The sequence below is a fragment of the Salvelinus alpinus genome, chromosome 16, assembly GCF_045679555.1.
Source record: "Salvelinus alpinus chromosome 16, SLU_Salpinus.1, whole genome shotgun sequence".
In the NCBI taxonomy this organism is placed as follows: domain Eukaryota; kingdom Metazoa; phylum Chordata; class Actinopteri; order Salmoniformes; family Salmonidae; genus Salvelinus; species Salvelinus alpinus.
The window spans coordinates 1,072,743-1,099,051 of NC_092101.1; the positions used below are offsets into that span (position 1 = coordinate 1,072,743).

Here is a 26,309-nt window from a genome sequence, read left to right on the forward strand (position 1 = left end):
CTTAATCGAAGTTCAACACCGTAGACAGCTTATCTTATCAGTGTAAATTCAAAGGAGTTGAAAATGTATTGGCAAGTCATGAAAGTAGACAAGAAAGCTATGGGAGAGCGCCATTTACAAAAACAGTGGCACACTGTCCTACTTTTCTAGTGGCAACAGTAACACAAGCCAGCCGGGTATCCTACAAGCCGCCTTGCTACGGCAATAGACTACAAGCTGTAGGCCCGTTCAAACCCACTGTGTGCCAGACCTGTTTCCCCATTCTACACCAATGAATAAATGGTCCACTGTTAGGCAATAAAACGCTTTTTGTTTCCATATGTTTGCTGCATGACAGGAAAATGTACTAATTTCGCTAATATTGCTCTACATATTAACGAATTAAATTAAAATATATTTCACAGTAATTGTGAAGACAAATAGTGTATTATCCCAATTTACAATGACTCAAACGCTTTGCCTGCAATTAATCATAATTCAATAGCAAATATAGCTACACTTTGATGTAATGGTTTGAAAGCCAAATCTGCTTAAAAAGTAAATACTTGATAGGCTTCTTGTCAAACCGATCCACTATTTTATGCAATGCTGAACCTTCCAAAATACTAGAATACATTTTAGTGTCTGGGGCACCAATTGCGCTGCATGCCCGCGGAGCTGCAACCTACATAGAGCTCCGACTCCCTGTTGAGATATGGGCTAGTGTTGCGCTAATTTCCTTAGGGTAAGAATGAAAAGGCAAGCATCAAGGAGAATGAATGATCTTAACCGAAATTCTACACAACTGTCCTTGAAATGATACGACTGGTGAGCATTACAAATGTGTATTGAAAATCGGCAATGGTAAGGCACTTGGAGTTGTTTGGGGTTGTCTGCCGTTGCGCAAAGCTATCTGTGGGAGCGAGTTCATATCTGTTCAAAATGTTCTCTCAGAGCCTGATAAAATAATGTCGTTTAAAATGCTAAAATATAAATAAGAGAGCTATAGCTCGACGAGGGATACACTTGTGTTACTCGGCTTCGGCTACTACCAATGCGCACTGCTGTAGCCCATTGGCGGTCCTCATGAGAGCTTCGGCGTAGTTAAAACCCAGAGCGAACAGGGTCTTAACGAAAATCCCAAAACCAGAAGCCAATAATAAACCACAAAAAATATGAATGTGTCTTACCTTCAACAGCTGACGCCATGGCAAGCAAGAGGCTGCATAAAACCATAAAGTAATCCATTGTCATAAAGCGGTAAATTCGGACATGAAATAAACCCAGGGGAGAGCGGAATACAATCCGGTGTTCCAACGCTCCACGCACCCAGTCTAACCGCGTCTAGCACCCAAACCCAGAGTTACCTCCATAAAACCAACAAGAAAAATATCAATATGAAGGAGGTATGAGAAGCTTTGTGCAATCTAGGAGCCCTCTCCTTTTCAATAATTTTCAATGGGTTTATGCAAGGAACGGGAACGGGCAAAAGTTGTCCAACCCGTAGACTTCGCATTTGGCAATCACGGAAGAGAAGTTGCCTCGTTCCCAACAGCCATTCAATACATATCCCCGATTATGTTTGCTATTATGATTACGCAGGGAAATGTAAGTCCGTTTCACGCGGTCCGTCGGGAATAATCCAAATACTTTTTTGTAGTCAAGACGTTCGATATTTCCACACTTCTTGTATCAATACCATAATGCAGTCCAGCTATGTCTGTAGTTTAGCCAACCCGTTTACATGATCAAGTGTTATTCCCGAAAAAAATCTCCTTGGTTAATATATTGTAGTAATGTCCCTGAGCGAATTATCGGCGTGGCTGCAGAAAGCTTATGCTCCTCTTGGTGTGTGCATTGGAATTGAGCACGATTGTGCAGAAACAAGGGAAGAGTGAACGAGAGAGAGAGACCGGGAGCATAGGAGGAGGGGTTATGGTTAAAGAAGCTGTCAGTCTCTGATATGGTCACACCCCCGCAACTAGCTTGTTAAACTGATGCTCCAGGGCCACTGCCTTTCTCGGGAATCCCAGATCAGGCGTTTCAGCGGGGACAGAGCGCCCCCTGTGGGATACTCATATTTCAGTGGTCGATTTAATGCAAAACTACGGAGTTTCTGCTTATTTTCTTTGTTATAAAATAATTTTTAGCTATTGCAGCAATTATGTGTCTAAAACAGAGTTGAATATTCAGGTTTTTCAATGGACATTGTGTTATCAAAATGCAAAGCCCATTGAACACTGGGATTTTCTGTAAGTATAATTGTGCGCAAATCTCACCCAGTGTACAGACCACTTTCAGAATCTCGGTTTCTGAAGAAATACAACTGATAATATGCTGAATATAAAACAAAAATTGCATATTGATTCGCTGTAGTTTACTGAGAACAATAATTAGGCTACATACTTGAAGGACATGGATACAAACTCCAGTTCTGTTGAAATGAATATGAAGACATCTAAAAAGCTTACAAACTGTACCGTATAGTTTAGGGAATCGCTATTGTTGCTTTAGCCTCTAATCTTCATTGGCATATTGAGAAGGCGCATTTGAAGAACAGTCAGTAGGCTATGACAATGGGCACATGGTGATGTTTCTTCTTCTTCAATTAGCCTGGAATAGAGGTTTCTCTTTCTTTTGAAAACCAAAGAAAATAGCGTCTGGGATGAGTATCTTTTAGTGCCGTTTGCCTCAAATTTACAGCGTTTAAGGTGATTTTATTGCATCATTGTGTCATTCATTTAAATTAATAGGTAACAATAACCTATACAAATTAATTGAACATCATGCCAATGAAGAGCCCTTCTGTCTTCGAATTTGAGAAAAAAAAATCAAAATTGTATTTTTTTATTAATACGTTTGTTCCATATTATGAAATACAATACTTCGAGTGGTAGCCTGATACATTAAATGCATGCATAACTTTTTTTGGATGTTAAGGTGTTAAAGTTAACCATATACCTATATCTAGCCTCTGCAATAACATTGTATTGTGCTGTAAAATGCTTTGATTAAAATTACAATTTGGCGGTCCAAAATGGTGCACAACTGCGGATGTAACTCCTCCTGCCCCTCAAAATATGAAAGTTCCTGGAACGACTACTACTGATATTTTATTCGAGTAGCCTAAAGTTTGCCTATTTTACATTGATTTATTGGATGTTAGACCTTCTATTTCTATATGCTTAACTATTATTTAGCAGTAAGATATTATCATGGGACCAAATCCATTAAAAAACTAATCCATAGGCCTAGTTTGTTTTTGAGACGTAGGCCATATCGGAAATGATTGTAACCGAATTGAGATAGGTCTACACCACTCAAGTAGATACTCAAGTAAAAGCCTTATATACGTGCTACCTGTCCCAGACATGATCGGCTATGAAAAGCCAACTGACATTTACTGTACACTCATTTAAAAAAAAAAGTTTTTTAATCCTATCCTATCCCAAACCTTAACCCTTACCTTTTAACCAATCGAAAAGAGTGCCTAAACTGAATGTTATAACCCCATCCAAAACCGTAACCCGTGGTTCAACTTCAAAATTTGACGTTCGGAGAAATGGAAAGATACTGAGCAGAAGGAGTCAACCCAGGGTGTCAAAAACACTTTGAAATTTGATGTTTGGAGAAACATGTAAAAACGTCTAATTCTGCAGTGAGACTGTGAGAGCTTGTTGTTCCTGAGAGGTGTAAGGGTCGGGGATAAAAGTCAGGCAGAGTGTTGTTGTCTTTATGGTCGCTGGCTGGGCTCGCTGCAGTGTTTGTTGTCTCAGTGTTTTTATTGACACCGGGGTTAAGCACTCCAAATATCAGGGGTCACTCTCCGTTCCTCCGGTTTCCACAGTCACACATCAGTCAGGAGTTAAGAATAGCTTGGAGAACACTAAAGTCTGGCTCAACTGACTGTTCTGTACGCCAGTTGATTTTACAGCATCTCCTAGAGCTTTTTCAACTTTATTAGATTGAGTGGATTGATACAACTTTTGTATTGAGTTTTGTGGTGAAACATGAAGTGTAGTAGGCTAGTCATACTTTTTGGTCACTTTAAACAATGCCACTTTATATAATGTTTACATACCCTACATTACTCATCTCATAAGTATATACTGTATTCTATACCATCTACTGCATCTTGCCTATGCCGTTCGGCCATCGCTCATCCATATATTTATAAGTACATATTCTTATTCATTCCTTTACACTTGTGTGTATAAGGTAGTTGTTGTGGAATTGTTAGATTACATGTTAGATATTACTGCATGTCCGGAACTAGAAGCACAAGCATTTCGCTACACTCGCATTAACATCTGCTAACCATGTGTATGTGACCAATTTTTTAATTGGATTTTAATTAATTTTTATTTAATTTTTTAAATTTGAAACTGGAGTTTGTTTGCTTTTTAATTTTGAATAGTTGTAGGCTATGTAGTGGAGTACCTCCTTTGTATCATCCGTTCAGGGATTATATGCAATTTTTGATATTGTGTTGTACAGATACACATATTGTTTTCCAGTATGTCATATAGGCTATATTCCATTGGTCACACCCACAGAGATAAACAATAATTTATTTATACTGTAGTTTAAAATGATCATAATACCCAAGGCTGTAAATATAAAGTTATAATGCTGTAGTTTAATATCAACACAATGCCCAAGGCTGTAAGTATAAAATTATAACATTTCTTAGGTCGGATGTGTTATTCACCTCACAGTGCCATGTGAGTTTTTCCACGTGTTTTCTTTTTTAGTCATGGCATGGCACTACAAATGAGTATTCTTGTCATATATCTTCTCTCTCCCTACTTCCCCATTCTCTCTTGCCTTCTCGCTCCTCTGTATGCTCTAGAGGTACCACCTTTGTAAATCCTGGACTATCTGGGATCAAAATCATGAAGAAAAAAAAGTTAGCTCTTGTATATTTTCTTTTTAGCTACAGTACCAGTCAAAAGTTGACACACCTACTCATTCATGGGTTTTTCTTTATTTTACTATTTTCTACAATGTAGAATAATAGTGAAGACATCAAAACTATGACATAACACATATGGAATCACGTAGTAACCACAAAAGTGTTAAATAAATCAAAATACATTTTATATTTGAGATTGTCAAAGAAGCCACCCTTTGCCTTGAAGACAGCTTGCACACTCTCAACCAGGTATATGAGGTAGTCACCTGGAATGCATTTCAATTAACAGGTGTGACTTGTTAAAAGTGAATTTGTGGAATTAATTCATTTGAGTCAACCAGTTGTGTTGTGACAAGGTAGGGTTGGTATACAGAAGATAGCCCTATTTGGTAAAATACCAAATGTGGCAAGAACAGCTCATAAGGCAAGAACAGCTCAAATAAACAAAGAGAAAGAACAGCCCATCATTAATATAAGACATGAAGATCAGTCAATGCAGAACATTTCAAGAACTTTGAAGTGCAGTCGCAAAAACTATCAAGCACTGTGATGAAACTGGATCTCATGAGGACCGCCACAGGACAGGAAGACCCAGAGTTACCTCTGCTGCAAAGGATAAGTTCATTAGAGTTACCAGCATCAGAGAAATCAGCCCATATTAAATGCTTCACAGAGTTCATGTCACAGACACATCTCAACATCAACTGTTCAGAGGAGACTGCGTGAATCAGGCATTCATGGTCAAATTGCTGCAAAGAAACCACTACTAAAGGACATCAATAAGAAGAAGAGACTTGCTTGGTCCAAGAAACACGAGCAACGGACAATAGGCTGGTGGAAATCTGTCCATTTGTCTGATGAGTCCAAATTTGAGATTTTTGGTTCCAACCCCCGTGACTTTGTGATACACAGAGTGGGTGAATGGATTATTTCTGCATGTGTGATTCCCACCGTGAAGCATGGAGGAGGAGGTGTGATGGTATGGGGGTGCTTTGCTGGTGACACTGTCAGTGATTTATTTAGAATTCAAGACACACTTAACCAGCATGGCTACCACAGCATTCTGCAGTGATACGCCATCCCATCTGGTTTGCGCTTAGTGGGACTATAATTTGTATTTCAACAGGACAATGACCCAAAACACACCTCCAGGCAGTGTAAGGGATATTTGACCAAGACGGGGAGTGATGGAGTGGTGCATCAGGTGACCTGGCCTCCACATTCACCCGACCTCAACCCAATTTAAATGGTTTGGGATATGTTGGACCGCAGAGTGAAGGAAAAGCAGCCAACAAATCCTCAGCATATGTAGGAACTCCTTCAAGACCGTTGGAAAAGCATTCCAGGTGAAGCTGGTTGAGAAAATGCCAAGAATGTGCAAAACTGTGATCAAGGCAAAGGGTGGCTACTTTGCAGAATCTCAAATATAAAATCTATTTTGATTTGTTTAACACTTTTTTGGTTACTACATGATTCCATATGTGGTATTTCATAGTTTTGATGTCTTCACTATTATTCTACAATGTAGAAAATCTTAAACATAAAGAAAAATCCTTGAATGAGTAGGTGTGTATAATTGACTGGTGCTGTATAATCGATGTATTCCCCTGGGTTTCTGTGGGGTTAACCTTTTTACTCTTTACGTTCAACATCTAGCCAGTTCAAGCCTCCTCACAGCAGAACATTGTCCTCTGAAATGTTTGTCACATGCGCCTAATACCTTACAGTGAAATGCTTTCTTACAAGCCCTTAACCAACAATGCAGTTTTAAGAAAATGTTTGAAAAGTGTTAAGAAAGTATTTGCTAAAATAAGTAAAAAGTAAATAAATAAAATAACAAATAACAATATAGAAAAATAACAAATAATTTAGGAGCAACAATAAAATAACAGTAGCAAGGCTATATACAGGTGGTAGCGTACAGATCAATGTTAGGGGGCACCGGTTAGTCGAGGTAATATGTACATGTACTGTAGGTAGAGGTAAAGTGACTATGCATGGATAATAAACAGAGAGTAGCAGCAGCGTAAAAATGGGGGTGGGGAGGTGAGGGCAATGCAAATAGTCCAGGTAGCCATTTGATTAGCTGTTCAGGAGTCTTATGGCCTGGGGGTAGAAGCTGTTAAGAAGCCTTTTGGACCTAGACTTGGCACTCCGGTACCGCTTGCCATGCGGTAACAGAGAGAACAGTCTATGACTAGTATTTGGCAATTTTTTAGGCCTTTCTCTGACACCGCCTGGTATAGAGGTCCTGGATGGCAGGGAGCTTGGCCCCAGCTATGTAATATACAGTACACACCACCCTCTGTAGTACCTTGCGGTCAGAGGCCAATCAGTTGCCATACCAGGCAGTGATACAACCAGTCAGGATGCCCTCGATGGTGCAGCTGTATAATTTTTTGAGGATCTGAGGACCCATGCCAAATTTTTTCAGTCTCCTGAGGGGGAATAGGCATTATCGTGCCCTCTTCACGACTGTCTTCGTGTGTTTGGACCATGTTAGTTTGTTGGTGATGTGGACACCAAGGAACTTGAAGCTCTCAACCTGCTCCACTACAGCCCCGTCGATGAGAATGGGGGCGTGCTCGGCCCTCCTTTCCTGTAGTCCATAATCATCTCCTTTGTCTTGATCACGTTGAGAGAGAGATTGTTAAATATAAATTGTTTGTTATATTGTAAAATAATGTTTTACTCCAAAGTAAATGTATTTCTTTGTGTAGCTATTGGCTATGTTTCCTAATTATGGCAACCTTGTCCTAGTGCTTTCTTGAGTAATAATAGAGAAATCATTTTAAAGTCACAGTCAGAAGTGTGTGTTTCAGCCCAACAGTATCCCGCTACTTGATTTGGTAAAGCTGAGGGACGGGACTGGAATTTTGACCATTCTCAAACTCATAAACAGAGCTATGGTTACAAAGACTGACAGTCTATACGGTCAACCTGATAGTTTTTAAGACATAGTTGTAGACATAGTTTTTAAGAAATAGTGCAACAACCATTTTGTCTTATGATAGAATAAAACACTTGTCCTAAGCTCATGCATAAATGATATCAATAAAAAAGTTATATTCTTCAAGAACCAATGGATATCTATAATTAAAGGTGCACTACGCAGAAATCGCTCCGCCATTTCCTGGTTGCAAAAACTCAGATAGTTCGGTTTATGTGACTAAACAAGCAAGTATAGTGTAGAGAATCACTGTACCATCTAAACCGCTGTGAAATATCTTTTACATGAAGGCCTTTGCAGACTATAGGATTTTAGCCATCTTATGCCACAATTTTGCAGTCCCAGACGACATTTCTACGTCATGTGCAAATTCTTAGGTCGTAAACAATTGTTGGACATCTTGGCTCATTCAGTGTGACAGGGTATAAGGTCTGCAGATGAAGAACCGCTACGTGCGGTCGTTAGCTCAGACAAAGTTCTAGCATTGTCAGAATTGTTTTGCCTTTATCGTGTAGTGTGTGGCTGGTGTTACGAGCCGATCTCTGTGACTGACCAATAGGAACACGGCTGGCAATGAGTATGCACATAATAATATGATTATTGAGAAGTCAGATTAATATAATAGTTTGATTTAAACATTTAGCCAATATGCTGTGCAATAAGAACGATTTCCCTAATAATGATAAATGCACAAAATCGCCAATCAAAATAAATATTCTACCACAGCAACCATATTATTTTGTGGAAGCCTATTTGATTCTGAGTTCGGACATATAAAGTTTGTTTGTGAAAACTATTTGTAAGATGAAAACTTTCAGTTTTTCCAATCTCACTTCACTCATGCATGAGCATAGGTTGAGGCTTGTGCTGGTGGCATAAGCGCAGATCAAATACACCGCTGCAGTTGACATAGCCTTGCAAGCCAATCGCAGAATGTGATGACAGAACTGAAGCAAATCAAATAATCTGGCCAGGTTCATATCAATATTTTAATTTGGTAGCATCGGACAATGTGACATGTTATAATCGTAAAATACAATGGCTTCCGAGTGGTGCAGCGGTGTAAAGCACGGCAACGCAGTGCTAGCTGCGTTACTACAGATCCTGATTCGATACCGGACTGTGTTGCAGCCGACCGCAACCGGGAGACCCATGAGGTGATGCACAATTGGCCCAGTGTCATCCGGGTTTGGAGAGGGTTTGACCAGCTGGGATGTCTTTGTCCCATCACACTCTAGCAACTCCTGTGGTGGGCCGGGCACATGCACGCTGACACGGCAGCCAGGTGTACGGTGTTTCTTCCGACACATTGGTGGGCTGGCTTCCGGGTTAAGCGTGCATTGTGTCAAGAAGCAGTGTGGCTTAGCGGGCTTGTGTTTTGGAGGACGCACAGCTCTCGACCTTTGCCTAACTCGAGTCCATACGGGAGTTGCAGCGATTGGACAAGACAGTAACTACCATTTGGATATGACAAAATTGGGGAGAAAAAGGTGGTAAAAAAATAATAATAATAATCAGTTTGAAGCTGGTGTACAAAACCGAAACTAATAGCTGCAAAAACGAAACTTAAGAACAAGAAGCATAGTAATAGCGCACATAGAACAGCTCTACCAGTTCTTAGATGTTCTTTCAATGAAAATTACAGATCTATAACTCACATTTCTGTGTGAATTTGGCCAGGTCACCAAAAAAGTTACATATTTCATAATTCATTGAAATGACAATTGAAGAGCAGAAAATCATCAGATTGTGCCTTTTGTTTTGGAGAGTTTTGGACACAAAGAAAACAATGTTACACTGTAACATCAAAGATAAACAGTATTGACAACTGTAGCTAATACAGTCTGATCTGTAGGCTATGAATATTTTATATGTTATAACACACAAACAATTTGTTCATATGTCTGAATTCCACAATGACTTCCAATAAACTACAAAGTCTCTTTGAAAGAAAATCTGTTTATAACTGCTTGGGACTTGCGTAAGAGGATCTGTAGAGGCTTTAAAAGGAGATTGTCTCGGTTGTAGCCAAAACCATATTGCTAGCCTTGAGTCTCCTGGTCTTCATTAGGGGGCAAAGGAGGGGATAGCTGGTTCACTGCTACCACCGGTGTTGTTCACGTTTACATCTCGAACACTAACCGTGCCTATGGGAAAGGGGATAAGACTACAGGAAGGGGAGTAGAGACTACTATAGGGAGCAGAGAGAGAAAGACTTTGGGTGTAAGTGGGCTCTTTAAAAGTATGGCCTGTTGTTGGAAAGTCTCAAAGAGTGAATCTGTTGTGCCCTTAAAGGAATCCTCTAGATCAGAGCAAAGACTCTGTGCACTCTGCCCATGGCAACAAGGATTAAAACTCTTTCTGGGGAGGCCTGCACTTGAATTCTTGCTGACGTAAATAAATAAGTGTATTAAACCATAAATATGGGTTGGGTATAAACCCATACTCCAGAGGGCTGTTTGTATGAATGGAAAGTCCGACTTAATAAATCGGTCGCCCTGAACTTTACAGCTTCGGTCGGTTTTACGAAAACTATTATCGTCAGGTTTATTTTTCTAGCTGTTTTTTTAAAGCTTTGTGTTGTTATTTGGGTCCACTTTGACTCAGTTTTTTGGGGGCTATGAATGGCAACAGTGAAACGGTATATAGCCAAGGTTATATAATAGTTTCTTTTAAAGGGTCTGTTTTTTGAAAAGCAGCGATATTAACCTCTTTGTAAAGGGGTCTGCCGAGTGACTCCGCCAAGAATGCCACCCCCGCACCTGGTGTGCATTAGAAACTCAATAAGTAAAGTGGCAGACATTTTATTGCCATATGGAAATTTCTCAAGCTTACACGCTCCCCCTCAAAACCCCTCCAACCTCTCCACCTCCACTCCTTCCAGTCTCTTGCCTTCAACCTTCCCCTTCCAATTCCAGAAACCCCATTCCTCCCAACTCTGCTTTCCCCTCCCTCGGTCAGCCTGGACTGTTTAATGGCAGCACTAATACGATGTGGATGTGAGTGGATCGCTTTCCTCTCAGAACATAAGGAGTGGCTTGGTTGGGCTCATGTGTGTGGGTGTGTGGGTTAGTGTGTGTTGGGGGTGCGGGTGGCGGCGGGGGTTCTGGAAAATCTCAGAGAGGCTTTGAGCCTGAATTTCAGTCTGAGGAAGGGGAGAGAAAAAGGGAGAGAGGGACAGTGAGGGTTACACGGGGCGTCTAATCCCTGGGTCTCCACCAGCAGCCAGGCACTTAGGGCTGAATCACAGAGGCCCCACTCCTTGTCTCGCTGGACCAACCTCCCACCCCCACTATTCCCCACCGTAAATCAGCACCTCCTTTCTGCCCCCACCAACTCCCTCTGCTGAATCACCCCTCAAAATACTCACTGCCTTACCCGAGGAGAGGATAGCGATATGATTGATTCTATTACTCTCTAACTCTCTTTCCAAGACACATATACACCACACATGCTATCATTCACTTTCGCTGATCCATTCAATCTCTCTGGTACACAATCTCTTAGTGTCTCCCAATCTGACACTCCTTTTCAGGCAGACAAGTACCCTCTCTCACTTTCTCAGACACTCTCAAACTCTTACTCCTTAAATCACTCACTCTCCATCTTTCTCTCTCCCTCCATCTCTTTCAGAGCGTATTATTAACGGTATTAGGGCTGGCCTGTCTCGAGTTGCTGGGAGGGTAAGGCAGGTAGCTTGGCTAGTAGAAATGGTACTGTATGCTTCAGAGACTTTCTCCATTAATGCCCCATGCAGTCTTTTTCAATGTATTTTTAAATCATTACCGTATGTCCAATAAATCACTGTGTTTCATAAACATTATATATATATTTTTTTATTTCCCTGAGCCTCCTTTTTCCATTGAAATGTGCAGTCTGATCGTGTGGGCGTGTTGATCATTTCAAAAATACATTTACATACACAGCCCTGGTTGGCAGATACGATTGTCTAAACTCTAAAGCATACTCCACTTACCCCTTCAAAGTAGGAGGATGCATATACAAATGAAGATGACTGGTCATTGGTCAGAATAGTCAGATCTGATTGTGATGTCATGCTGTGGGCCAAAAAACTCCATCCCACCTGAACAGGCTGAAATTCCAGGCGCATTTTCCAAAAAGCTATTATTTTGACCTCAATGTGGAAATATCATTGGAAAAAAAGGGAAATTATGTTTTTGACTGCACTGCCCCTTTGTACTGATGGGGAGTTTGTGTGAATTTGGCATTGTAAATGCATGGTCTCTCAAAGTATGATCTATTCCCTGCTCCCGAGGAATGCCTGCCTGCCTTTACTTTCAGATTTATATTCCGGGTTAACATCCTTGACCGCGTTTGAAATATCTTACATTTGCTCGGTGCCAACACAATCGTTTCTTGATTCATAAATATCCCTCAATGTTTCCATCATTCGCGAGTCTATTACTTCACACAATGTCGAACACCTGAGAAAAACATCTAATCTCAACTTAATAACCATAACCACTGTTTCGTGGAAAATACTGTAACACTGTCGAAGATTTCTGAGGTGAAATTCCAACTGGTTGCTGGGCAGGTTTGGAAGCAGCTCCACTCGGCACTTGACCGATATCAAAGGTTGAATAAATAATTACTGGCTGCAGACCAACAGCATGATAGATAACATTGTTCAAAGTGTCCAAACAAAACGTCAACAGAGCATCCTCTTCCTCGCAGAACTCTCCACTTCCCTTTACCCAGACTCCTCGGCTGACCTTTGACCTCCACATGTGACCTCCTGTGATCTCCATATGTCCAGCTGCAGACACAATCTCACAGCAGTTTTTTACCCCCGAGAGACCACGGTAGCCGCGGCACGGTGGCAATGCTCTTTCTACTGTAGGTCACGGGAGGTCAATGTCAACAACGTTCTCATCCCGCTGGGGAAATAGCTTTTTAAAGAGGCCGAAGGGAATTCAATGCCATTTCGAAATGCATCAAAGGAATTGTGATGGTATGGTTATCACTCCATTATTTCTGCATTACCGAAAAGTGAAGTCATTGTGGTCGATAAGTGTTTTGGACGTAAAAGGGCATTGAGTGCATTGAATTGAGGTGTGTTGTGTGATTTTCTGTGTCTGGGTGTTATTAGTTAGGTCAGGGGGTGATGGGAGTCATCAAAAGGTTTTTCAGAATTACCTCAATACTGTAGAACCCCATACAGTAGTCACAACGATGCACCAAACCACAAAAGTGCATGGTTTGAATTTGAGCTGAGCTACTTTCTCAACATGGCTTCCCTGCTGTTACCCTCTGTATATTATCAAACTACCCATACCCTGACCCAGTATTACACATAATGGGAAACCTAGACCCTCTCTGGACACCCCATAGGGCTTTTCACACTACTGAGCCGAACTGACCAAACCTAAAACAATCTGTTCTGAGCTGGCTTGTAGGCTATGTGTGGAAGCCAGGAGATGCTAAATGTGTTTATGAATGCCTCGTCTTTAGTCAGCTATTGTACAACACAACTTTCTAAAACAAGCTTGTTTTTATCTCTAATCTACTGTAGGTCAGGGATGGTCAACTCCAGCCCTCGGCGGCTTGATTGGTGATACTTTTGACAGAGCCCCAGCTAACACATGACTCCATTAATTAATGAATCATGGTCTTCAGTTTAGAATGCAATTAGTTTAATCAGGTGTGATAGTTAATTCTATAGACAAAATACGCACCAAATATTCTTCTCATTATTATCTTTCAGCTAAAGGAGATTCTACAATAACAAGTCTCGATGGTGGAGTGTCTATGTATTAAAAACATCATTGGACTACACCAACATCCCAAAACGTCAGAGAGCAGTGTGGAGAAGACTGGGGTCTCAATTGGGGCTACCAAGGAGAACGATCCTGAGATCAGATGATCCAAGACTCCCTGAAGTACCACCAACAACGACGACAGAGCTGCCGACAGTGGAAGATGGCGTCGACGGAGATGGCAGCATCGTGACTAGCTCTTAGGAAACTTTGCAGTATTTAAAAATGTTTTATGTACAATTTTTACATTATTAGCTCAGAAAATGTTTTGTGTCATTACATACAGCCGGGAAGAACTATTGAATATTAGAGATATTAGATATTAACTCACCATAACTACCAGCATTACGACCAGGAATACGACTTCCTTGGAGCAGATCCGTTGTTCACTCTCCCCAGAACTTCACTGGACTTTGTGCAAACTGGAAACAACATATCCTGAGGCGGCATTTAATGTAGCTGGGGATTTTAACAAAGCAAATCTGAGGACTAGGCTGCCAAGTTCCAAAGTTCTATCAACATATCGACTGTACTACTCGCACTGCTAAGACTCTCGACCATTGCTATTCAAACTTCCGGAATGCTTACAAGGCCCTCCCCCGCCCTCCTTTCGGCAAATCTGACCACGACTCCATCTTGCTCCTCCCGTCCTATAGGCAAAAACTCAAATAGGACGTACCCGTGCTTCGAACTATTCAACGCTGGTCTAACCAATCGGAATCCACGCTTCAGGATTGTTTTGATCATGTGGACTGGGATATGTTCCGGGTAGAATGCGAAAATAATCTAGACGCATACACGGATACGGTGACTGAGTTAAGGAAGTGTATAGGAGATGTAGTACCCACTGTGTCTATTAAAACCTACCCTAACCAGAAACCCGTGGATAGATGGTGGTATTCGTGCGAAACTGAAAGCGTGAACCACCGTATTTAACCATGGCAAGGTGATTGGTAATGTGGCAGAATATAAACAGTGTGGTTTTTCACTCCGCAAGGCAATCAAACAAGCTAAACGTGAGTATAGAGATAAAGTGGATTCGCAATTCAACGGTTCAGACACAAGAAGTACACTTAAGTTCAAAGGTTTGGGATCACTTAGAAATGTCCTTGTTTTTGAAAGAAAAGCACATTTTTTGTCAATTAAAATAACACCAAATTGATCAGAAATACAGGGTAGACATTGTAAATGTTGTAAATGACTATTGTAGCTGGAAACTGATGATTTTTTATGGAATGTCTACATAAGCGTACAGAGACCAATTATCAGCAACCATCACTCATGTCTTCCAATGGCACGTTGTGTTAGCTAATCCAAGTTTATAATTTTAAAAGGCTAATTGATCATAAGAAAACCATTTGCAGGTATGTTAGCACTGCTGAAAACTGTTGTTCTGATTAAAGAAGCAATAAAACTTCTTTAGAATAGTTGAGTATCTGGAGCATCAGCATTTGTGGGTTCGATTACAGGCTCAAAATGGCCAGAAACAAATACGTTTATTCTTAATCTCGTTAGTCTATTCTTGTTCTGAGAAATTAAGGCTATTCAATGCGAGAAATTGCCAAGAATCTGAAGATCTTCTACAACGCTGTATACTTCTCCCTTAACAGAACAGAGCAAACTGTCTCTAACCAGAATAGAAACAGGAGTGGGAGGCCCTGAGCAAGTACATTAGAGTGTCTAGCTTGAGAAACAGATGCCTCACAAGTCCTCAACTGGCAGCTTCATAAATAGTATCCGCAAAACAACCGTGTCAAAGTCAACAGTGAAGAGGCGACTCCGGGATGCTGGCCTTCTAGGCAGAGTTGCAAAGAAAAAGACATATCTCAGACTGGCCAATAAAAATGCAATATTAAGATGGGCAAAAGAACACAGACACTGGAAAGAGGAAGATTGGAAAAAAAGTGTTATTGTTGTTGCCAGGAAATGGTGGGGTTATGACGAGGCAGGGAAGGCCTAGTACCACGGGAAACGCAGGAGAGTCAATTAGAAAGAGACTAATTCTCTCACCGTGACCCCCATGCGTCTCCATTGCCAGGGAGATGGTGGCCTCCCTGATTAGCCCGGACCCTAATGGTTGACTATCCAGAGCGTGAACCGGAAAAGGTCTATCTACAGGAATAATGGGGATCCCTAAACTAAGTGCTAACGCTCTGTTAATAAAATTCCCAGCTGCGCCTGAATCGACGAGCGCCTTATGCTGGGAATGCGGGGAGAACTCCGGGAAACAAACAGGTACAAACAGGTGGACATGAGAGGACTCTGGATGAGAGTGGTGCATACTCACCTGGGGTGACGTCAGAGTGCCCTGCCTGTTGCCTCGACTCCCAGAGGGACCAACCTGGCACCGACCGGCAGTGTGCCCTCTGCGGCCACAGATGGGGTACGTGAAAGCCCCTCCTCCAGCCTGCCTACGCGCAGCCCCTCCCAACTCCATGGGCACCGGAGCGGGAGTGCTGGGAGATGGAACCGACAGAGCCCCCTCAGGACGTCCACGGATGACCAGCATGTTATCCAACCAGATGGACATATCCACCAGTTGGTCAAAGGTGGTGGTGGCATCCCTGCAGGTAAACTCCTGTCGGAGGTCCTCACGTAAGCTGCATTGATAGTGGTCGATGAGGGCCCTGTCGTTCCATCCTGCTCCGGCGGCCAAGGTCCGGAACTCCAGCGCGAAATCCTGTGCGCTCCTCGTCCCCTGCCTCAAATGGAAGAGTCTTACACCCGCCGCTCTACCTTCTCGCGGATGGTCAAAGACAGGTAAACGGGTAAACTCCTCGAAGTGGTCCAATGCTGCGTCTTCCTCTCCCCACATGGTGTTTGCCCACTCCAGAGCTCTCCCCGAGAGGCATGAGACGAGGGCGGATACTCTCTCCATTCCTGAGGGAGCTGGGTGAACAGTGGCCAGGTATAGGTCCAGTTGTAAAAGGAACCCCTGGCACTGTGCGGCCGTCCCATCACAATCCCTGGGAAGGGAGAGACGTATTCCACTGGAGGTGGATCCGGACGGGACGGGTACAGATAACCCCAGTTGAGCTGATCGAGGCGCTGGAGAGACCTCCTGTCTCTCCCAACGGTCCATGGTCTGGACAACGCGATCCATCATGGCACCGAGATGATGTAGCATAGCCGCGTGTTCCTGGACGCGTTCCTCGACTCCTCTGACCTGGGTACCTGCTCCTGCTTGACTCCATGGTAGGTGTAGGATTCTGTTAGGATTGTGTATTGGAGGTGAAGTCAGGTGCAGGAGAGCAGAGTGTAGTGAACAGGCGCACTTTTCATTCCGGTCAAAATTACAGCACAAAGTAACATAAAATGTGCCCAAAACACGGAACATAGACAAAAAGTAATGCGCGTAACAATATCCACAATATCAAAATACACGTAACACAAACAATCCTACACAAAGACATGATGGGGAACAGAGGAATAAATACATATGAATTGATTGGGGAATGAAATCCAGGTGTGCAGGGAACAAGACAAAAAACAAAAAAAACAAATGGATACATGAAAAATGGAGTGGTGATGGCTAGAAAGCCGGTGACGTCGACCGCCGAACGCGGCCCGAACAAGGAGAGGAGCCTACTTCGGTGGAAGTCGTGACACTACCTGTTTTTTTTGTTATGAATAAGAGTCTCATCATATATTCCTGCTACTACTAGGCTACTTTTGCCTTCTTGCAATGCAATACCTCAACCACTATAAACTGTGCGTACGCATGGTCTAAAGTTTGCGGGAGGATAAGCACATTCTCACGTAGAGTTCAGTTTTTATAAATTCCAACTTTGCATGAGAACTGGCGCACTCATAATTGTTGTTGAAGGAGGTGGGCCTACAACCAAACATTCTGTATAAATCATATAAATAAAGAAAGTTTGTGTGGGAAACAATAAACCTGTGTGAGAAACAATACTTGTGCATTTCATATCTAGCATATAGTCATCATTATTGTACTTTTGGAATGGTTTTAGAATTATTTACCAAACTGTTCTCTTTTCCTGGATATCTATGCACTTGACGGTTTACACTTTAAATTAGCAGCCACAGAGGTCGGTATATATACAGAAAGACAGATAGACTACCCTGGTGTAAATACAGTACAAAACATGTTGGTCCGATTACAAAGATTGGGTCAAATTGTTTTATTAATGTCACACCCTGGCCCTGTGACTAGGGTGGGCATTCTAGTTTCTTTATTTCTATGTTTTCTATTTGTTTGTGTTTGGCCGGGTGTGGTTCTCAATCAGAGGCAGCTGTCTATCGTTGTCTCTGATTGAGAACCATACTTAGGTAGCCCTTTTTTCCACCTGTCTTTGTGGGAAGTTAACTTTGTTTGATGGCACATTACCTTAAGCTTCACGGTTTGTTTTGGTATTGTTTATTGTTTTATTGGCGACATCTACTATTAAAAGTATGTACGCTCACCACGCTGCACCTTGGTCCTCTTCTTACGAGAGCCGTGCCAATTAAGGAGATAAACAAGAATACAAGGTAATCTCTGTAAACTTCCTCAAAATAACAAAAGCACATTGTAAGGGAAACATTTTAATAAAGTACTGAACTGATATCAACCAGACCAAGACAAAATTCACACACAAAATGACAACGCTAGCAACAAATGGAATATTTTTCCTAATTAAAATGAAGAATAATATACAGTGTAGTCTTGGAAAGTGTTAAACTGTTATGTAGACATACTTGGTAATAAATAAATGGTATATTGCAGTGGTGAAATCAAAGCAGTGGTGTTGTAAGGTGCAGGAGTCTCCCTGCAAGTCATGCAGGTGCACCACCGAGGTTGTCCGGTGACCCTGGGATAGCGCTCCGGTACTCCATGATGTCAAAAATCACTCCAGATAGACAGGAAGTGGCCCGCTAAAGCACCTCTCCACTTTCTTAAAAGGACAGGTCTTGCAATTTAGCCTGCAATGATAATACAAAAACAAACATGAAATTACAGAATGCATCCAAATATTGTGTGATATTTTTTTATAATGTTGTGAAAGATTTTGTGGAAGATTTTTACTAAACGTAATCTTGCCCAGACTCTCTTCTTGCAGTCGAGCGGCCTTTCAAGGTCTTCATGTCCAAGTAAAGGAGTCAGAAAAGGGCAAAGCACTTGCCTAAGCCAAGTTTATTTTCCATGAATGAAGAGCTAGCGTTATTTTACACTGCTTTTTCTGTGATAATTAATGTACTAAACTAATGATAACTAATGTACAAGATATTGCTGTCTTCTACCAGGCAGGGAAATTCACGGAAGCTATTATCAACCATGTAACGTAAACTCATTCCGTACAAATGTGCGCAACCGCAACATTCAAACGAGGCTACAAAGAAAACTAATGGGACTGTAGCGACTGTGTTGACTTCAAAATCTGTGGTGTGAACTACGTTTCTATTCAAGCGTTGATCGACATGGTAATGGCTCTATAGTATTGGAGAAAAGTTGAAAAAACGGACCCTAAATTATATCGTGACGTGTCATGCCGTAACATACAGCACGCATAAAGCAACTATTTCTGTCTTACAATCTCTCTCCACCAGGTGTAGCACTTCTCTCATCGTTTAAAAACAAGAAATGGACAGTGACGGGGGTAAGGGAGGGGATTTCTAGTCATTTTTTGCGTCATCACTGCAAGCGATCATCATTCTCAAAGCCGCTGTTTACTTCTGAAGATCACTTTAGCACTGCCCTAAAAACCCGATTCAAATTCGACACAAACCTTCAAATAGGTATGTAATGACACATTATATAAACTCTTTATAGTGTTTTATTTACATTTTAGGGGCGATAAGGTGATAAATTGGACAGATCGAGTGAAAAAAAAGCAATTTTCTCCTTCTCACTATCACGCATTAGTTTCGCTTCCCCACCCGCCGTTTTTAACAAGACCCGACGGGGCTCATTGCCTTCTTGAATCATGCAGAAACGGGCAGCGTGGGGGTCATGTAATTGATTATGTTGGAAATGGGAGAAATTGTGCTTTACAATGGTATTAGCATTACAGTTGATCTGGAAGTATTACGTTTTTGGGGCGCTAAAATAAGGTAAATTGTACGGACCAAGGCGATGTACAAAAGTGAGTGAGTTTACGTTAGCTAGCTAAGTTATCTAGCTAGCTACCTTGACATTGCTAACGTTAGCTACCTTTCTGGCTGACAACGTGAATATTATAACATGTATAACATTTTAGTACTTGTTCTGAAGACATTACTGTTCAAATGGAGTCGAGTTATCTTCAAACTTGTCCGTAACTGTTATTGCATTTGTATTCACAGTCTCAAATTTCCCAACTGATGGGTTGTCACTAGTTACCACAGTCACAAAGTTGACACTGGCTACAATGGGTTTCCACTCGATAACAAAGCCACAAAGTTTCAGAGCGGATGTTGATGCTACGTCATCCCAGCAGTGACTAACAATGAGAGTTGGGCTTCTCGGATAACGTGTTCAAATCTAGAACAAATACTGCATTCTTGCCAGAGGGGTCTCCAAAAACACCTGTAGACACATAGCTACGCAGTGCAGGTTTAACTATGAATATCAAAATGTTCAGATGATAAATCAATGTGATTACGTGACTTCCAATTCACTTCTACATTATATTTTATGTCTTCATTTATCTTAATTAAGTTGAATAAATCAATGATCGAATCAAAGATCCAAGATATAGATCCAAAAATAGAGAAGAGACAATATATCCTTTCGGTCTATTCAGCGAACCTCCACAACGACGCTTCTTAAATATGTTGTTGTCTTGTCTTCGTCCCAGATGATTTGTACCTTATTTATTTTGTGCCTGACTAACTGTCATGGCATCATATGATACAGAGGGAGTCAGCACAGTGCATTCTTCACCGTTGACACTGCCAGGCTAAGATTGTCTGCCTCTCAACAGTTTGCTGACACTTCGGTCACCCACTCAGACCTGGATGAGCCAACCTGCAGCAATGAGCCATCTTACCTAGAGCATGCCTTGTAAAGAAACCAAGGTGTCTGCTTTTAGACATCCAAACAAATTCCATTACACTTAATCACTGGCTCGGAAAGGTGAGCGTGTGTTTGTGTGTGTGTGTGACCGTACATGTCATGTCTCTTTGTAAGTAACCCGTCCCCAGGCTCGAATTGCTGGAGCATAGAGCCTGGTAACATTGTGCAACAAAGTGGGACTTGAAAGGGATGTGGTTAAAATCGAGCCTGGGAGCAAGGTAGGGAGCGAGCCTGCTACAGCTGTATTAGATGGGACTTTGAAAAATTGAGGAAATCATCAGTCAATCAAAATCTATTTTCTTTGACAATGACCAATTATTTATGGGAAGTTTTTTCTGAGTTCAGCCATATAGAGTTTATACAGTATGTGAAAAGCTATTTCTAAGATGGGTACCCTCAGAAAAAACTAAAAAATACAAATACAAAAAAAAACTAGAAGCTTAAGCATTTAGCTACACTCGGATTAACATCTGCTAACCATGTGTATGTGTCATATGTCAGTTGTGCAGAGGTGAGGACGGAGTCAAGCGCAGGACACAGAACTGAGTAAAATAACGTACTTTACTCTGAAAAAAAAATCTGCCAAATTAATCCACACGACTAACACAAACCAGGAATAATCACGCACAAAAACATAATGGAAACCAGAGGGTTAAATAGGGAAATAATAATAACTTAATGGGAACCAGGTGTGTACACTCAAGACATAACAAATGGAAAACAGAAACATGGATCGGTGGCAGCTAGAAAGCCGGTGACGACGACCGCCGAACTCTGCCCGAACAAGGAGAGTCACCAACTTCGGCAGAAGTCGTGACAGTACCCCCACCCTGACGCGCGGCTCCAGCAGCAGGCCTCCACGCTTTCAGAGCCCCGACAACAGCCAACAGCTCCCGGTCCCCCACATCATAGTTACGCTCCGCCAGGCTGAGCTTCTTCGAAAAGAACGCTCAGGGGCGGAGTTTTGGTGACGCACCCGAGCGCTGAGACAGCACAGCTCCTATCCCAGCCTCGGAAGCGTAAACCTCTACTATGAACGCTAAGGAGGGATCAGGATGAGGCAACACAGGAGCCGAGGTAAACAGAGCCTTCAGATGACCAAAAGCCATGTCCGCCCCAGCTGACCACTGCAGTCGCACCGGTCCCCCCTTCAACAAAGAGGTAATGGGAGCCGCTACCTGACCAAAGCCCCGGATAAACCTCCGGTAGTAGTTTGCAAACCCTAAGAACCGCTGCACCTCCTTTACCGTGGTTGGAGTCGGCCAATTACGCACGGCTGAAATGCGGTCATTCTCCATCTCCACCCCTGACTCGGACAGGCGGTACCCTAGGAAGGAGACGGACTGTTGGAAGAACAGACATTTCTCAGCCTTAACGTACAGGTCATGCTCCAACAGTCGACCAAGCACCTTGCGCACCAGAGACACATGCTCGGCGCGTGTAGCGGAGTATATTAGAATGTCATCTATATACACCACTATACCCTGCCCGAGCAGGTCCCTGAAAATCTTGTCTACAAAGGATTGGAAGACCGATGGAGCATTCATCAACCCGTACTGCATGATGAGGTACTCAGAGTGCCCAGAGGTGGTCCTAAATGCCGTCTTCCACTCATCCCCCTCCCGGATACGCACCAGGTTGTAAGCACTCCTGAGATCCAATTTGGTGAAGAAGCGCGCTCCATGCAATGACTGGGTTACACTGGCTATGAGAGGCAGAGGGTAACTATATTTCATCGTGATCTGATTTAAACCTCTCTAGTCAATGCACCGGCGTAAACCTCCATCCTTCTTCTTCACAAAAAATTAACTCGGAGGCAGGTGACGTGGAAGGCCGAATGTATCCCTGTCCCAGAGATTTGGTGACATATGTTTCCATAGCCGCCGTCTCCTCCTGTGACAGAGGATACACGTGACTCCTGGGAAGTGCTGCGTCTACCAGGAGATTTATCGCACAATCCCCCCGTCGATGGGGTGATAGTTGAGTCGCCTTCTTTTTACAGAAAGCGAGAGCCAAATCGGCATATTCATGTGGATGTGCATGGTGGAGACCTGGTTTGGACTCCACCGTAGTTGCACCTATGGAAACACCTATACACCTCCCTGAACACTGATGTGACCATCCCTTGAGAGCCCTCTGTTGCCACGAAATAGTGGGGTCATGATGGGCCAACCAGGGAAACCTCAACACCACAGGAAACGCAGCAGAATCGATCAGGAAGAGACTAATTCTCTCCTCTGCGCTATCATACATAGTGAAGATGTGACCTCCCTAATTAGACCCGACCCTAACGGATGACTATCTAAGGAATGTACAGGGAAGGGCACATCACCAGGAACAATAGGGATCCCTAATCTACGAGCAAACGAACGGTCAATAAAGTTCCCAGCTGCGCCTGAATCTACTAGCGTCTTATGCTGGGAATGCGGGGAAAAATCTGAAAATTCTATAGATATATACATGTGCGCAACAGGCAGCTCTGAATGAGTTGGGTGCATACTCACCTGGGATGATCCACCAGTGCCCTGCCTGCCCTCTCGACATCCTGGGAAACCTCTCCAGCACCAACCAGCAGTGTGTCCTCTGTCGCCACAGGTAGTGCAGGACACAGCCCCCCCTCCGGTGACCCTTAGAGCAGCACCTCCGAGCTCCATAGGTGTAGGATCGGAGGTGCTGGGGGATGGAATGGACGGACCCCGATCCGGATATCCGCGGGTGGCCAACAGGTTATCCAGCCGGATAGATAAATCCACCAGCTAGTCGAGAGTAAGGGTGGTGTCCCTGCAGGCCAGCTCCCGACGAACGTCCTCATGTAGACTACATCGGTAATGGTCGATCAGGGCCCTCTCACTCCATCCCGCGCTGGCAGCCAGGGTCCTGAAGTCCAGTGCGAATTCCTGTGCGCTCCTTATCCCCTGTCTGAGATCCCCTGTCAAGCGTTCCCCCGCAACTCTCCCCTCAGGTGGATGATCGAAGACCGCCCGGAAGCGGCGGGTGAAATCCTCATAGCGGACCGACGCTGCGTCTATACTTCCCCATTCAGCGTTGGCCCACTCAAGCGCTTTCCCCGACAGACAGGAGATGAGGGCGGACACGCTCTCTCGTATCCCGAGGGAGCCGGGTAGACGGTCGCCAAGTAGAGCTCCAACTGGAGCAGGAACCCCTGGCACCCGGCAGCCGTCCCATCATATGCTCTCGGGAGCGAGAGCCGAATCCCACTGGGTCCAGGTGACGGAGGGGTGGACAGCGGTGTGGGTTGTGGTGTTGGTTGGAGTGAAGTTGATGGGGTTGTGGGAAAAACATTTTTTTCCCCAATCGCTCCATGTTTAGCAGCACGCGATCCATGGCTGTGCCAAGATGTTGGAGCATCGTCGCATGCTGCTGGACGCGTTCCTCAACTGGTACCGGAGGACTGGGTGCACCTGCTGACTTCATATTATGGTGCGTGATTCTGTCATATGTCAGTTGTGTAGAGGTGAGGACGGAGTCAAACGCAGGACACAGAACTGAGTAAAAAACGTACTTGACTCTGGAAAAATGAATCAGCCAAAATAATCCAACAAACCCTAACACACACGACTAACACAAACCAGGAATAATCACGCACAAAACATAATAGGAACCAGAGGGTTAAATAGGGAAATAATAATAACTTAATGGGAACCAGGTGTGTACACTCAAGACATAACAATTGGAAAACAGAAACATGGATCGGTGGCGACGACCGCCGAAAAAGGAGAGGCACCAACTTCGGCCGAAGTCATGACAGAATGTGACCAATAAATTTTGATTTGATATTCCGGACTCACTTCCTTGTTTGTCACTTGCGCCGCTCGCGCATTGAAGTCAATAATGTAGGGTGGAGGTTCTAAGGGTTATGCTAGATGGTGATGGACTGAGAGATCAGGCAATTAAATCTCGTGGTTGTTTTGCTCCTGCCATAGATTTCCAGTCGAGTCCCATTCTGAGGCGCTGTGAAACCAGATGGTTCAACAGAGAGAAAGCCGGCTGGTGGATGAGATTACTGTGTGAGTGTATGTGTGTGTCTGTTTCAGAGATGGTTTTGTAAATGGACATTGTGTGATATAAGACCTGAATAGCTGGAGCCTACTTCCTTCCTTTTTACCCCAAGCCATAAAGCTGGTAAATAGCTAATCAAATGGCTACCCGGATTATCTGCATTGACCCTATCTTGCACTAAATTTCACAAACCCAAACCCTACACAAACCCACACACACACATAATATTGATTTCCATTCAAAATACTATTTTCCCTAACCCCTAAACCTAACCCTAACCCTAACCGTTGCCCTAACCTTAACCCTGACCCCACAAGGAAGAATTGTTATACTATCCTTGTGGGGACTTTTGGGGATTTCCAGTACCCACAAGGATAGTAATACAATCCCCCCCCAAACACAAACTTTCACACTCATCATATGCTGCTGCTACTCTGTTCTTTACTCTTATTATTATCTATCCTGATGCCTAGTCGTTTTTACCCCTGGCTGTATGTATATATCTATCTCAAATACCTCTTACACCTGCGCATCGATATGGTACTGGTACTCCCTCTATATAGCTTAATTCTTGTGTATTTTATTCCTTCTGTTATTCTGTTATTATTATTTCTTATTTTTAACTCTGCATTGTTGCGAAGGGCTCGTAAGTAAGCATTTCACGGTAAAGTGTACACCTGTTGTATTCGGTGCATGTGACAAATAAAAATGTATTAGATTGTCTCACCTCACGTTACTCTCACAGGGGAGTGAGATGCCTTGTGGAAACCACAGCTCTATAAAAAAAATCCCTAGATGCTGGATAGCTTGAACCCAATAGAGAACAAAAACAACTCAAAAGACAAGCGTGAGAAGCACCCGAACAGAAAAGACCACAAAACCATGAGTTGCCAAGTACAGAAATGCTGATAACGTCAGTTTTCTTTTATGACAACAGTACAGTTATATATTTTTTGCTTGTCTGTACTTTCTCTTGTTTCTGCCATTTGTTTTGAACATAAATGCCGCGTGCCGCGTTTTGTGTGAACGTATTCTTGTTTCCGAAGGGTGCTGTCTGCAAAACCTGGCAGAGCACTGCGGTGAGTTACCAAGGTCACACACCTCCTCTCTCTCTCTCTCTAAAAAAAATCCTCAACCAAATTGGAACCTTGGCAGACTCCTCCCCAGCGCTAGGGGCAAAGGTGCTCTAGATTAAAATAAATCAGCAAATTGAATTCTACACTCGATGAAACAAACACATTCGCTGGTGCACGGGTGTCTATTCGCCTGAGACGAAATGGCCAGCTCCAGGCAAGATACTGTCCCACCTCTGAACGATGTAATATGCAAAATGATTAATGAACTGTTATTGCAAAATGTGTCACGGAGTTCGAGATAGGGCGAGGTGACCCGAGCCCAAAATAAGTTGAAAAAGTAGGCTCACTTGAGCTACGGTCCACAGCTATTTTCAAGGCTGGGAGTAAGTTTAGCATATTTCCTGCTATAAACGAATATGTGCTGTTTTTTTTTACTTGAGTGAGATTTTTGGTTTTTAAGTTTAGCTATGTATTGAAGTAGACACAAATCGTTCATCTGCTTCATGAAAGTACTTTTAAGTGGTTGCATTTGTCAACTGCATCAAATGATAACTTACGTATTACAATTACTTAACCAACACAGTTATCACAATTG

At 42.9% G+C, this 26,309-nt stretch overlaps 1 protein-coding gene across 9 annotated transcripts in view; it reads right to left on the bottom strand.

Moving 5' to 3' along the window:
* LOC139540648 (ephrin type-B receptor 3-like) overlaps positions 1-1,887 on the bottom strand; it is a 104,272-nt gene extending 102,385 nt beyond the window's left edge. For 4 of the 9 annotated variants that reach the window (XM_071344465.1, XM_071344463.1, XM_071344460.1 and 1 more), the window contains exon 1: positions 1,170-1,883. In XM_071344465.1, coding sequence (XP_071200566.1) covers positions 1,170-1,233 — 64 coding nt within the window. In that variant the 5' untranslated portion in view covers positions 1,234-1,883. Of the gene's footprint in view, positions 1-1,169 lie in introns of all 9 variants that reach the window. The other 5 variants (XM_071344458.1, XM_071344457.1, XM_071344464.1 and 2 more) reach the window with 3 other exon arrangements.
* Positions 1,888-26,309: the final 24,422 nt, after the last annotated feature.